Source organism: Lethenteron reissneri, chromosome 44 (genome assembly GCF_015708825.2).
Source record: "Lethenteron reissneri isolate LAM-NWPU_2019-01 chromosome 44, ASM1570882v1, whole genome shotgun sequence".
Lineage (NCBI taxonomy): Eukaryota > Metazoa > Chordata > Hyperoartia > Petromyzontiformes > Petromyzontidae > Lethenteron > Lethenteron reissneri.
In genome coordinates this window covers 5,437,706-5,452,077 of record NC_083822.1, presented here as the reverse complement: position 1 = coordinate 5,452,077, position 14,372 = coordinate 5,437,706, and the positions used below count along the sequence as shown (strand labels likewise).

The following is a 14,372-nucleotide window of genomic DNA, read 5'->3' as shown; positions in this document are numbered from 1 at the left end:
CGTGCAAAAATGCACTGAAACGCCCACACGTGAAAGGCGCTTCATAACTTTTTTGTACTTTTAGCACTTTTCAGGCACCTGCCTAGTGATAAAAATCATCATATAAAGTAGTACAGCAAGTAGGTTTCTAACAAGTTGTGTAATTGAGTTCAGTGCTCCATCATAAGAATCAAATGGGGCGCACAAAGTATATGCTATTTTATATCTATGAGGATGCTATGGGCACTTGGAATTATTACATGGAAACAAATGACAAAACTTGCCAAAGCAAGATGCTATTGAAAATTAGTCTAGAGACTATAACACATAATACTGGTAGGAACCGCCAGGTTACACCAGCCCACAGGGGATTATTGTGTCCGTCCGTCGTGCAGGGAGGGGCTGGGTGGGGCTGGGTGGGGAAGGGCTGGCTGGGGAGGGTGGGGCTTGGTGGGGAGGGTCTGGTCACCCCGTGGTGCCCTTATATAACTCAACGTTTAACCTACTCACGCCGGCTTGTGCCCGCCCTCAGTCGGGCATATTTGCGGAATACACCACGCTGCCATTGACCATGGCCATTGACCGAGCAACCCAACGTTCCTACCAGCTCCCTCCGCAGGAATGTTACCTAGATGCCTTGTTCAAGCATGGTGGTGTATGCTTGTAAAACAGCAGAGATAGGGTTTGTAGATCACAGAGCACGATGTCCTGCGAATTTCCAATCACGAGGGCTGCAAGTGCGGTAGGTGGGCATATAGCAGTAGGTTTATTAACTAATTTGTGTGGACCTTTTGAGTTATTTTCCTCGTATGATTGAGTTTACACGAGGCACTTCAATGTCCTCCCACACACAACACCAAAGATGCCAATTCAGAACACTCTTGAAAAATCTTGATAAAAGCAGACTGTACACTACCCATATACATCCAAACCAATACAATCAGATGGATAAACAACTGAGGTTTCCTTATTAAATATCAATTTTATTGTACTTATTTCATAATTCCAGTGACATTGAATTGTACTGTTAATGTAATAAGTCATGCATGTACAAAAATGCGTATTTCATTCAGCGCATATGAACTTCATATGGGGGACAGGAGCCCTCATCACCTGTAACCTCCACGAACCACAAACTGCGTCATTGCAGGCTCCTCCACACCTGCATACAGAGAGATGATGAGCAAATAAATAAGAGATGGAAATGCATTAAAGAACGACAATGCCATATTTAAGGATGCAAATTTACAATTCACAACAAGATGATTTTTGTTTATATTCTTTATCACATATATACTAATTTCTACGTGATGTTCATGCATGCTGCTTTGGCTGTCTTGTCCCTGTTCTTGACACAAATGTGTTTGAGTTAACATTGTACAAAAGTATATTGTATGTTGTAGATTTTATTTTTTTGTATGGCATGTCATTGCATGCTTTCCATGTACCAATTGAAACCCTGGACACTCAAGACAAGTTTCATCTCAAGGGATTATCCAGGGAATTTTTTTACAAAAAACAACTTAAGTATGGCACATCTAACATTTAAATGGTTGATAGTAAAGGGGTTGTCCATCACAACACCTGGTACCCAAGTTCATCTGGCATTGCCAATGTTGTAGCCTGTATTGTTATCGTTTATATAATTTTTAAACCATTCAGATGCAATCATTTTAATCCAGTGTCTCCTAGTGTTTAGTGCACGTTTTATTGGATTTGTTGAACTTCTTTTGCACAGTATGTAGCCAACCGTGCTAATCATTGTATTTCATTATTGTATACACATAGATGTTCGTGACAATGACTGATGTAAATTCTAATGATGTTCTAGAAGGGCTAAAAAAATGCAATTTACCACAGATATAGTTGGTTATAACTGAAAAAAACCACAACATTTTCCTATACAGTATAAATGTCATTTGAGCAGCTCTGGCCCCTACCAATTGCAGTTCGTCTCAAAAATACCCTCACCTGTGTCCCCAGCAGTAGCTATGTTTTGTGGGACTCGGCTTGGAGAGGGAGCCCTTTGCAAACCCCTCGAGCCTCCCGGCATGGGCACACCTCGTGATGCATTGACCCCTGCCCCCCGTGACATAAAATGAGCCAACATGCCATACAGCAGGGGGCTGTAATAAAAACACACATACACACACACATACCAAAAGTCACCACCACAACCAGTATTAACACTATAACTAACTTAATATCATGTTGATATATTATGCTAATGATATGTCGAAAAGTTGTAAACAAAAACATACATTTACAAGTTGATAAACTTTTCAAAGCCAAACTGTCTTCATGTTCACAAAAGCTAGGATGATGTGCTCATCTCCACTGATCACTCAGGAATAGTAGTGGAAATTTCTATGGTGGCGGCCAGCCATTCCATAAAAGAACGAAAATTGAAATTTTGAAATATTTTAGGAAATTAACCTACAACAGGATTTGAACCTGGAAGCTTCCATTGAGTCAAGTCCTTTGGAACAGTGCCACTCACCTGGATTTAAAAACAAGTTTATGTTGCTAGAAATACAGTACAAGTTTTTTGCTAAAAGGTATTAAAAGATACAATAAATGTGGATCAACATAAACCACCTAAATACAAGTGTATACAAACATTGTATTAAGTCTTTTATACTCATGCATTGCAATTCATGCCCATATTAATCAATACAGTATCATATTTCAATTTAGATGAGACGCCATTAAGTGTTGATTGTACAAAGAAGACCTGAGATAATGAGAGAGGAAATAGGGAAGCAAAGATCGATGTGCATAATTGTTTCACAAATCCCAAAAACCTTTAATGATGACACAGTATTGAAGAGTACATGAGTTATACAGTCATGCTGTAACTATTTAAAAATAATAACAAATGTAGAATTATAAATGATAGACATCGTAAAAGGGACTGCTAGGACTCTAATTAACATTCAAAATAGACGAGTGAATAAATCCCAAATTTAGCAGTTATTTGAAAAAAAATAAGTAACATAGCACGTATGTTATTTCGTAATGTCTCAATATATTTGAACCACTTATATGGAATAATGATTGTATTGACAATTTAAATGATTAGTGCATTGGGTGAGAATAAAATAGCATTCTCGTAAAATTCAGACAAGTCTTGTGCAAACCACAAACGATATTGGATCGCCCCCTAGTGGATATGAATGTTCATGATTAGGTGCTCGTGGACAATTCCAGTTTGGGGCCATACATTTAGTAGGTACGCAACAATCTGTAAAAATTTGACACCTCCCCCCCCTCTCCGTACGCACGCATACTTTTTACACCCCCTCCACCTGCGTACGTACGCTTGACGCACCCGCCCGCCCCCCGAATCCTATAGAACGGCCGATGTTTAATCCACGCAGAAACGATCAAGGATGAATAATATTAATGTGTTTAAGCAAACAGATAGTCCACCGCCGGACTCTAACTAATTTGAAGGCCAATGTAGACAAATTATTATCGAGGCTTTACAACCCCCCCCCCCCCCCCCACCGTTTCCTATGCGTACGTACATTGTCAGACGCAAGCGTACGCATTTGGGTTAACCCCCCCTCCATGTGTACGTACTAAATGGATGGCCCCTTTCGTGACGACTCTGAGCCCAATAAGAGGTATCAGCTAACTGGGAAATCCAGTGCATGATTTAGACATGAACATTAATTCAGAATCTCTGAAATGTTGTGGTCTAACACGTGCCTTTGTATTCTTTGAGCCATACAAAGGTTAGGGAATAGAGGCAGAGGGTTGAGGGCTTACACAGAGCGTGCAGATGGCTCCTCCAACACATGCAGCTCCCGTGCAAGAAAATCACGTTCCAGTCTTGTATCTGGCTGTCCTGCCTCTGCAGAAAAAAACATATGAATAAACTGAAGCAGAGCTGCATTATCTCAAGCAAACAATTACACTGCCTGAACATTGAGCAGGTAGACACTTTTGACTCGAAGAAACTTGCACACAAACAGCCACAGATATATACAGATGGGAAGACACAAATCCAGATTGTTGGATGCAAGTGTAGTGCAATAGCGCTGGCTGGTGGACAGCAGCGGCAACTGTGGTGGACAGACAGCACACACGCCGGTGAGGGCGTGAGCACGGTGTGTGGGCAGAGTGGAGGAACTGGGGCAAGGATCACGGAGGACCCCGTCTGCATGCCCCTGGAACCTGCTGGTGGGTTCGAGAATGGAGGCGCGGTCAGGGCGGAGCCAGGCCGCGTTGGGAGCATAAAAGGAGTCGAGAGCAGGAGCTCGAGGCTGCCGGTTCTGGGAATGGACTTGTCTCGTCGTTGCTGTCGTCTGGTCACCGTCGTCGCTAAACGTCTCCGCTAGACATTGCGCAACATGAAGGATAGTAGTTGGCTATCTCAGTCAGCGCCGTCAGTGTTAGACGGCTATTGTAATATACAGGCTAGGCTGAGCTACTGTGGAGAGTGTGCAGACGAGACCGTGAAAGTTGTTAATAAAGAAAGTGCCTCCGAGAAACTCTGTCTCTGATTCGTTGACACTACACAAGTATTAGCACATCTCTTAGATCAGATAAACGACTGTCACAGCTGTGGGATTTAGCAGAGCAAATACGTTTTTTGGTGGCAACAACAGTACTGCTATGTTGAACTTAAATCAATGACCTCTTCAAATAATCGATACATTTAACAAAAAATATTTTTGGGTAGTTTTCAGGCTACAATTGGACAAGGGAATATATTAATCACTGGAGGGCAGCTCATTCCATTACTCCATCATGGACATTATAAACTATCATTTAAATTGTTTGAGTGGTCTAGGAAGAATTTTCTGGAGAAAGCTGCCTGCATACAAAAATATGTACATACAGATTTTACATGTACAGATTATTGTATTGGATAGCTATTGTCCAGTGCATAGTTTGGACCAGTGGAGGTACGTAGTTAATTTGTAAGAAACAGGGTTCAATTCCTATACAGCCAAACCAAGCATCTGCAATCTACCGGTCGCTAATTCGATCTCCAGGTTCGGCAATTGATACAATGGGCCAGGTTCTTAAATGTCCATACCCCTGTCCACTCAGCAGTATACATGGGTACACCACCGTTTGTGGATATCCAGATCGTGCGCGGTGGGGTAAAGTGTGTGTACTCCCACCTCTTCCAAGATCTCTGACCATCATGGAATTTAAGGCCAAACTACCCTCTATAGTGGTCTCTAGAGCTCCCTCTAGGCCCTTCCGTGTGAGCTAGAAATTGCAGGGATTCACCTTTACATAAAAAAAAAAAACTTTAATTGCAATGCACTATAATCGTGTAAAGCGACAGCGTTACCGGTGACGAGCACTCCGGCCGTGTAGTTGTACTGGTTGTAGCTCAGATACTCATGGATGAGCTCGTTGAGCAGGAGGTTCTCATGCGGGAGCGGTGGTCGCGCAGTCTCAGGCTCCGCGAGGCTCGTGAACACCTCCGCGCGCAAGCGGGCCCTGGTCGCGGCCAGGACCCCCCGCCGCTCCAGAGATTCTCGCACCGCTGGTAGCGCAAATACAATTGGTCAAAATCTTGGCTACAGTCATAATCATCATCAGCCATGACCAACTCACTGCTGGACTGATCACATCGCACCAGCACGCGCGTTAATTTAATCGCTCCGCCTCGTTCTGACGTGTTGCACACCTTGGCTGACAATCCGTAACTATTCTTGACCTTGGCTTCATCCTTTTGAGCAACATGTCTTGACCAAGCAACATTTTCTTTACAATTTAACGGTTTTTAAAAAATCTTCCCCATTGTAAATCCACTGCTAGATGGACTCCCTACATAATACACGCTGGGCAGACTGTGGGTTGGTTAAGGGGTAGGAGGACCTGGGTCTTGTTCAAATACTGTAACACACATCGAGCTCAGGTGGCTGGGTTCGTAGCGTGGTGGAAAGCACACACTTCACCATCGCTTCACTTGCCAATACTGTACGTTCATATTACTTTGCTACTTGCCTATTCTAACGCCATATATTTTCGTCTAAGTAGAATGGTTTTATCTACGACTATCAATAAGGTTATTTGCGAAATTTCAGTGCACTACTACTGCATATGTTTACACAATTTTCGATTTATGTGACTTGTGTGGCACGGACATCACCGTGCAAAGCATACCCTTTATACGCATACATGAGCAGAGGTGTATGCTTGGGACACTGACAATTTCATAAACAAAAACACATGGACTGGAGGGCGTACGAATGTTAAGCACATCGTAATTGCATGTCTAGTAAAGTGGGCTTGGACAGGACACGTCACAATGAACGGCCGAGACTAAAAACAAACTCGCAGCCAAAGGAGAAAACGCGTCCCAGTGGACGTCCAGAGCAGAGATGGGAGAGAAAACATCATCTCGTGTGCGAATGCTACGTAGATTGTTGTATCGCGGAGGCAGTTTTCAGTTTCAGTTTAATTTATTTGGTATAGCCCTGTGAGCCATTCAGGTCACAGGGCTATGCCAACAAACAAAAAACAAGAACAAGAAAACATCTTAAAGTGACTATGCGCAAACAGAAAAATCCAGAAAAAATCTTCCATAAAAAAGCACCGTACACCAACGTTGTGTGCAAGTCAAACAACAACCACAAGACAACTTAGATTAATACCATCAGTCTAACTCCGTACTACAACAAACATGGCCAAACCAAAAAAGTTTTCGAAATCACCAAAATAAAGCCATAAAAGCAATGTAACAGTGATCATAGCAGTGATAGAGGCCGAAATGCCTTCAACCAGTAGCGGATTGACCATGCCCGATTAATATGAAAAACAACAACAGTTCGATCGCGTAAATACAAATATTGCCGTCAAACCCTCCACCACCCGACAGCCAATTAGTGAGGTTTGTCACGTAAACAGAACACGGCAATTCATGAGCAGTTACAGCAGCACACCAGTGCGCGTTGGAGAGTACATCCACAACATTTACAATGCGAGTTCGACGTTTCGCCGCTAATTATAGCTGGCATCATCAGGAGACATCCAGATGCGTGGACGGCTACAGTGGCCACGTTGCCGTGGTAACCGAGCGAAGCGACGCCGCCTTCTCGCTCGCGCAACGCGTCGCTCGCCCTTTGTTGACAGCGCGATTTAAACAACCGAGTGGTGTGCTGCTGGTGCTGGTGGTGGGTGTCCACACAACGCACAAATATAAAAACCCTTCCCTCCTTCCCTCCCTCCCGGCAAACTGCGTTACCGCTTCTCAGCTCCTCTACGGTCGCCATTTGAAAGACGAAAGACGCGCCCGCCCAGGGTCGAAGGTCGCGCGTGACGTCACCGAGGAGGCGGGGTTACGAGTCGCCGGACGTGACGTCACGGACTTATGCTAATGAGAAAAGGGGCGGGGCAAAGTCGCGAGTTGAAAGGCGCGTGGTCGGCTTTTCGCGAGCCTTATAGTCCGGAATTAAGTTATTTTTTTGTTATTCTTGGTTCTTTCCCTTCGTGACTTAACCGAAAGAACCAAGAATATGAATCCGTGCAGTCACGAACATTTTTTTTATTTTTGTTGCTGTTAATTTTGCGTTAGAATCGCGTCAATGTAAATGTGTCGTTAAACACGCTGCCTCGCCCGACACGGCCAATTAGAAATGATTGTCACGTAAACATTCCTGCCAACCCCTTATCAGTGCCCTGCCTTATTGCAGACCAATTCAGACCTTATTGGTCACCCCGTGCCCCCTTATTAATCTCAACGTTAATCCTACAAAGTCCGATCACAAGGGAGAAACACAAATAGACAACACATCTTTTTTGCCAGCATTCAAGTTCAAGTTAATCTATTTGGTATAGTCCTGTGAGCAATTCAGCTCTTGAATCGGGTGCAACCGCAACAAACAAAAACATGAACAAGAAAACATCTTAAAGTGAATATGTGACTATGTGCAAACAGAAAATCCAAGAAAAAACAGCAAAATATTGCAGAAAAAACACCGTACACCAACGCTGCAAAAATCCCAGTGGGATGCAAGTCAAACAACAACAACCACAAGACAACTTAGATTAAGGCCATCAGTCTTACTCCGTACTACAGTAAACAAACATGGCCAAACCAAAAAACTTTTCGAAATCACCAAAATAAAGCCATGAAAGCAATGAAACTTTGATCATAGGAACTGTGATGGCATTTTTACAATAAACGACAACATGGACCACCAAAACCCTGCAGCCATAGACTTGAAACGGCTGTACGTCGTATGGACCTGCAAAATCAATTTCCCTGTACAAGAATACGGGTTGACTCGGTATGCTTAAACAAAACGTAAACAAAACAACAAAGAAGGCATCCACCAGTGATAGGTCTCTCGCTGTGGCTGTCCCCACCCGATGAAGGACGCTTGTGTTGCTCCCGAAACGTCGTGATTTAAAATGTTACAATTAGTTACTACTCCAGCACACCGGTGTGTTGGAGAGTAAACCCACATTTTTCTTGGTTGTTTCTGTAAAGTCACGTAGAATGGAAGTAATAAAATAATACAAATTTTACATAATAAAATTCTCACGACGTTTCGGCCACAACGCAAGCAGCCGCCCTCAGGTGAAGAACAGAGCTGTCGGAAAGACAGCGTCCTAATGCTTGCGATGTGGCCGAAACGTCGTGAGAATTTAATTGTTTAATGTATTTTAGTTTATTATTTTATTATGTTTTCTTTTTATTATTTTATTATTTCCCTTCTACGTGATATGAATCCCTGCACTCACGAAAGCTTTAAATTGAAATTTAAACCCACATTTACAAAATGACATGTACTGATGCTGCATTGGTAGTGGTGCACAAGCACAATTAACATTCGCAAATAATACTACCACAAGGAAACAATAGGCGACGTTACAGGCAATGGCCCTTTATCGAAAAGAGGGACCAGAGTGGATAATAAGAGCTGGAGATGACTTTTTTTAAATTTTCGGATGGCCAGTTGTTAAATTGGCATTGTTATATAATGGCATTGCTACTAAGTAATAAATAAATAAACAACAAAAACTATTAAAAACAATACGCCACCTTCCCACATCTGTTACTCATGAGAAAAAAGTCAATTTTTTTTGACATTCCAGATGGGAGGCGAATTGACGTCTTATTTATTGTTACTTATAGTATTCAAGACGACGCTAACGTTTCACATAATGTATGTTTATTTATTTGGTGTGCTCATGCGCATGTCCAGTGTAACATGTCAATGAGAAAATGAGTAGGTACAGTAAAGGTGAGGTTCTGTAACGTCTTCATTTGGCAGTGGCCTGAAAAAATATTGATTGAGAAATTAAATGGGCTGCAGCACCCATCTCAATTTTATGGTTAAAACCTTGAAAGAAAGGTTTTAACTGACTAAATAGATTTTACATATTAAGACGAAATTCAAGACGTTACCCGATGGTTCAGAAGTCAGAAGCTGAGCTGACACTGATTACACTGGTCAACAAATAAAAAACATTTTTTTCTGGCCTGGACTTTTGCAGCTGTTTCAGACTAATTTCAGGGTGCTGATTCCAAATCTGATCTCAGATTTATACCCCATTTTCATTGATTTTACCCGAAATTAACTCTGTCACTTATGATTGCAAGTTGTTGCGAGTCAGTGACTGCTTTAGTGTTAAAATATGGTGCTGTATTTTTAGGATAGTGTGTTTATAATAATATTTTATGTAGATATCCACATTTATTTTATATTTTTCTTCTGCAGTTTTTATTGAAAATGCAATATTTGATATCTCAAAAACCTGATGTGGTAGATAAAAACTGATGCCAGATTTGGAATCAGCACCCCAAAATTACCTTAAAACCGTTGGAATACCTTATGCTAGAAAAAGTGTGTTGACCAGTGTTATTTCTGAGTTCGAATCCACGATTAAACTGGGCTCTCAAATGTCGTGATTTGATGGTTTCAGCCCAGTCACTAATGACTGCACAACAAAACCCTATCACATTAAATGGGGCAATTTGTTTAATTTGGCGTTATTTTACTTCTGAGGATTACAACATCGATTTAACCGTTTTTGTGGTGGGGTGGGTGGTAAAGTGCTGCCCCCTCCTGCTCGAACCAAGGCACTTGAAGGGATCTCGGGCAGCTTTGTGAACCTGCTTACGAGGACTCGTCTATGGCTTTTTGAACATATATAAAGAATACAACATAGCAACAAATATCATGCTATGCCCTTCACTCGCACGAATGGCTGCGAGATATTCGAATGACGCCAATAGCACACTTGGGATACAACTTTGATAAATGGCAAGAACAAAAATAGAATAGATGGACAGAACGTATAGTTTACATTATTTCAACCTTGGTGTCTGGTAAGTGGTATCAGATGAGTGGTGAGTGTCAGGTAATGAGCAGTGATTGTGAATGATGTAAGGTGATTGGTGAGTGTCAGGAGAGTCGTTTTGAGTGTCTGTTGATTAAGTGTTAGGTTAATGTTAGACGGGGAGGGAGTGTCATGCGAGTATGTATTAGGCGAGTGATGAGTGTGTGAAGTGTCAAGTGAGTGGTATCTGATGAATGTTTGGTGCATGGTGACTGGTGAGTGTCAAATTAGTGCTGTGTATGAGTGGTATCAGGAAAGTGGTGTTTGGGGAGTGGAGATTGTCTTGTGAGGATCTTGTGAATGCAAGTGACTGGTGATACATCATCGCAGTTATTATAGGGAAGCAAGCATATTTTGTATTATTAATTTATGAATTACAGTAAATTGTTTTCAATAAATCTGACCATCCCTATTCTGAGAATGGCTTCTTGCCTAAGAGCCTGAAAAATGTTGCCTATTTGAAACTAATTTCCTGTGTTATCACTTGCAGGCACAAACTTGTTTTCCAGGCAGTGAGAGTATCGTACGACAATCTTCGTGGCTCTCATCCACGTATGAGTCACCAATCTAACCTGTCACTGGATTATAGGGGTACATTGACCACCACCACCACACCGAAAACTTTCCTAACAACCTGTGTTTTTGCATTCTGATTCACAGTTTTTGTCGTTTTACATCCTCGGGGCAAGATGCAGTGACTCATTCCACTCTCTCGACTTCACACACCTTTTAATTTGTGTTTGCGGCGAGCAGCGGTGTCGTGATTTGTTCTGTAATTCCAAAGACATGAGGATTATATTTTAAACAGTTGCTGAGCGCAGGCCTAAAGGTCAATTGGTGAGTAATGAAGAACATGATTAAAGTTTTTGAATTGAGAAAGGTTACTATAGGCGTTTTTGCATTGCTTTAACAAGTTTCTGCAATTCCTCGTGTGATTTTAACAAACTAAACACCTCAATAAACAACCGAACAAATATGCATCCTAAACATGCAGATAGAATAAGCGTATTAATTTTGGGTATATAAATGTGGAGGACAGTACATTTAATTTGGGATTGTGGTAAAAACTTGGAGGTTTGGAAGAGAATGTGGCAAAATAGCAGTAGTTTCATAAGGAATAGGAGGTTGCAGCTTGCGATCTGGGAGGCATGTGTCCGGGATACAGGAAGGCAGGCTACCGAGACAGGTATTTGAGTGTCACCCAGATGTTGGGATACTGCAAGAGCAAGATCTATGCGTTCAGGTGTCGCGTCTGTAATACAGCCTTAGAATCTGGCATGGGAAAGTGATTGTGGTGTATGTTGGCATTGATGAAAACATTAACATGACGCTACTCACACATACGCACATATGCTGTATTTTTACATTTTTATGGTGACAAAGCAACAGTTCTGAAACGTGTTTATAGTTGAATTCTGTATACAGGGTGCTTCAAAATTTTTTCATATTGATATGGGACTATCGCTTTTAATGGGAAAAGAACGGATAATACATACTCTTAGTATTTCTCGGTAAAGTCACGTAGGTAAATTTTAAATAATAATAATAAATGGAAATAACTGTATTAAATCACGACGTTTCGGAAGCAACACAAGCCTCCATCATCCTCCGTGTTGCTTCCGAAACGTCGTGATTTAATTTAGTTATTTTCATTTATTATTATTTTATTATTATGAATTTTTTTACCTACGTGACTTTACCGAAAAAACCTAAGAGTATTAATCCTTGCAGTCACGAAAGCTTCAAATCTAGAACGGATAATACACTGTAACATGATAACAAATGTATGTTAATAGCTTCAAAAAGTCAAATAATCTCTACTTGTTCGCCATCGTTGTCAACACGTGCCTGGAATCTTCTCCAGGTGGTCTCCAGAGCCCGGAGGCATCACATTTCTTGTGGTGTCGTTGCAAATTCTCAGAAGTGTTAACATTGCTTTAAAGCACTCTGTATTTTTTCAAACAATCCAAGGAAGCAGAAGACGCTGTTTGGATCGCAGCGGCACCGCCAGTATATGCACGGATGGCGCGTTAGTTGGAGATGCTTTTTATGCTTAATTTGGAGCTTTCGTGACTGCAGGAATTATTCTTTGGTTCTTTCGGTAAAGTCACGTATAAAGATAAAATAATAAATTAAATACTAGCATACGACGTTTCGATTGCAACACAAGCAATCATCATCAGGTATAAATTAAATAGAAACACAAATCTAGTATACTTAGAAATGTAATGTAATACAACAGAGAGTCGGATAACATAACAGTCAACACCCTATCTGGTTAATTACGTTCTTCCTGAGAATGCTACATTTGAGAGAGAGATTAAACACAGAACCAGAAACATAGACAGACATATAAGCAGACAGATATCACAGAGATACATAGAGAGAGAGCAAACATAGGCACAAAGAAAAACTACGCCTCTGTGTCGAGGCCTTAAATAGAGAAAGGGGGGCGGGGGCGGGGAGAGAGGGGTTATAGAAATTAGCATGTCAATGAGTAGCACGATGAGTGGTACGGTACGAAATCTTGAATTTTTTTTCAAGCTTTCGTACCGTACCAAGCTTTTTACACATTGCCACTCACCGTTTCCACTCATGGATGATGATTGCTTGTGTTGCAATCGAAACGTCGTATGCTAGTATTTAATTTAATATTGTATCTTTATACGTGACTTTACCGAAAGAACCAAAGAATAATGCTTTTTATGGTTTGGATTTCACCAGTCGCAGTACAGCAATTCTTTTTTCTTTCATTTGTAGGTGTACGTGTGTCTCCCATGTTACTTTCGAGAATCTCTTAGCGAGGTTCTTAAGTTGTCGTGGTAGAGAGAATCTCGTTACTTTTACTGTCGGGTCCTCAGTGAGGTGTTTGTTTGCCACATCCATAGCCGCCTACGATTCCGTGCAGAGAGTGCCGATGTTATTGTTTGCGCCCTTGTTGGCTTGGGCGGAGGCGCGCATCCAGAATGGTTTCTTGGATTTCAGCCTGGGTGGTGGTGTGGCCCGATCAGTTTCAAGGACGATGCATAATATCATCAAAGCATATTTGTTTTCATGCTTTACCACAAGCATGTGTAGTTAAATCAGACTTCATACTCATAATAATTACATTTATATCGACCTTTTCATCAAGGATCTCAAAGTGCTGGACAGGACACAGCAGCAGACACTCAGCATAAATTAATATTATAAATACATTTTAAGAATAATTTACGAAATGAAGTAAAAGTTTAATAAGCGGAAACGTATACTGTAAATGGGTTTTATGGCGTATTTTAAAAATGTCCACAGACTTAGAGATTCCTGATATTTCGCGAAAGAGCGTCCCACATCCTGGGGGCTCTGTCACCCATAGACCGAAACCTCGACCTGGGAATGCAGAGAATATCTCCAGATCTTAGGGGACCTTTAGGGGGCATATGGGTGCATGTCAATGATGTAGGCTGGGCCAAGATGATTCACTGCTTTGTAAAGTTAACAATAGATGTCCATTTGGTGTTTGAGCATCTTAACAACTGTATTATTGCCAGAAAGGGTAAAATGTTTTCCATTTTCATCATCATGATACTGGCAAAAAGAGTCCCACATCCATACGCAGTGCACACACAACGCCCAGAATAAATTACAATCAAGGCAGCAAAGACACAGATCCCCCGTGTAGCCTTAACATACTATTGGGGAAAGTGCTGTTACCGAGCACCTATGAAGGCTGGAACAGCACACGGAAGGGGGTGGAGTGGCCAGCACCACGCCGTTCACGCACCGCGCACCAGGTTACTACTCCATTTGAGGCCGAGTCAGACCGATGGGGAGGGGGCCCAGGACCGGTTCAAGACAATCGTCATCCGTATTGGTGGCCGTGAGCGGGAATCGAACTCGGCTCGCCGGCTTCGCTGCGCAGCGCAACGCACTGAACGCCACCGCAGCCCCGACAGCACCCCACGCGTTCACGTGGCGCCAGCAGCAACCCAACATCCCCCCCCCCAACATCCCCCCCCAACATCCCCCCCCCAACATCCCCCCCCCAACATCCCCCCCCCCAACACCCCCCCCCAACATTCCCCCCCCAACAC

At 42.2% G+C, this 14,372-nt stretch overlaps 1 protein-coding gene across 1 annotated transcript; it reads right to left on the bottom strand.

The window, feature by feature from the left end:
- Nucleotides 1-947: 947 nt before the first annotated feature.
- On the bottom strand, nt 948-7,332 carry CEP20 (centrosomal protein 20). The gene is made up of 5 exons (XM_061569958.1): nt 7,196-7,332; nt 5,294-5,491; nt 3,754-3,838; nt 1,951-2,105; nt 948-1,141 (listed from the first exon to the last, which is right to left on the bottom strand). The coding sequence occupies exons 1-5, from the start codon at nt 7,221-7,223 to the stop codon at nt 1,089-1,091; spliced, it is 519 nt and encodes a 172-aa protein (XP_061425942.1). The 5' UTR covers nt 7,224-7,332; the 3' UTR covers nt 948-1,088.
- Between the last annotated feature and the right edge of the window lie 7,040 nt (nt 7,333-14,372).

Bases quoted from the DNA above. Each gene is read 5' to 3' on its own strand.
- CEP20 (XM_061569958.1), bottom strand. From the start codon at position 7,223: ATGGCGACCGTAGAGGAGCTGAGAAGCG. The intron at 5,492-7,195 runs GTAACGCAGTTT...TTGCGCTACCAG, and splicing joins CGTAGAGGAGCTGAGAAGCG to CGGTGCGAGAATCTCTGGAG. The intron at 1,142-1,950 runs GTGAGGGTATTT...CTCTGTATGCAG, and splicing joins AGCTACTGCTGGGGACACAG to GTGTGGAGGAGCCTGCAATG.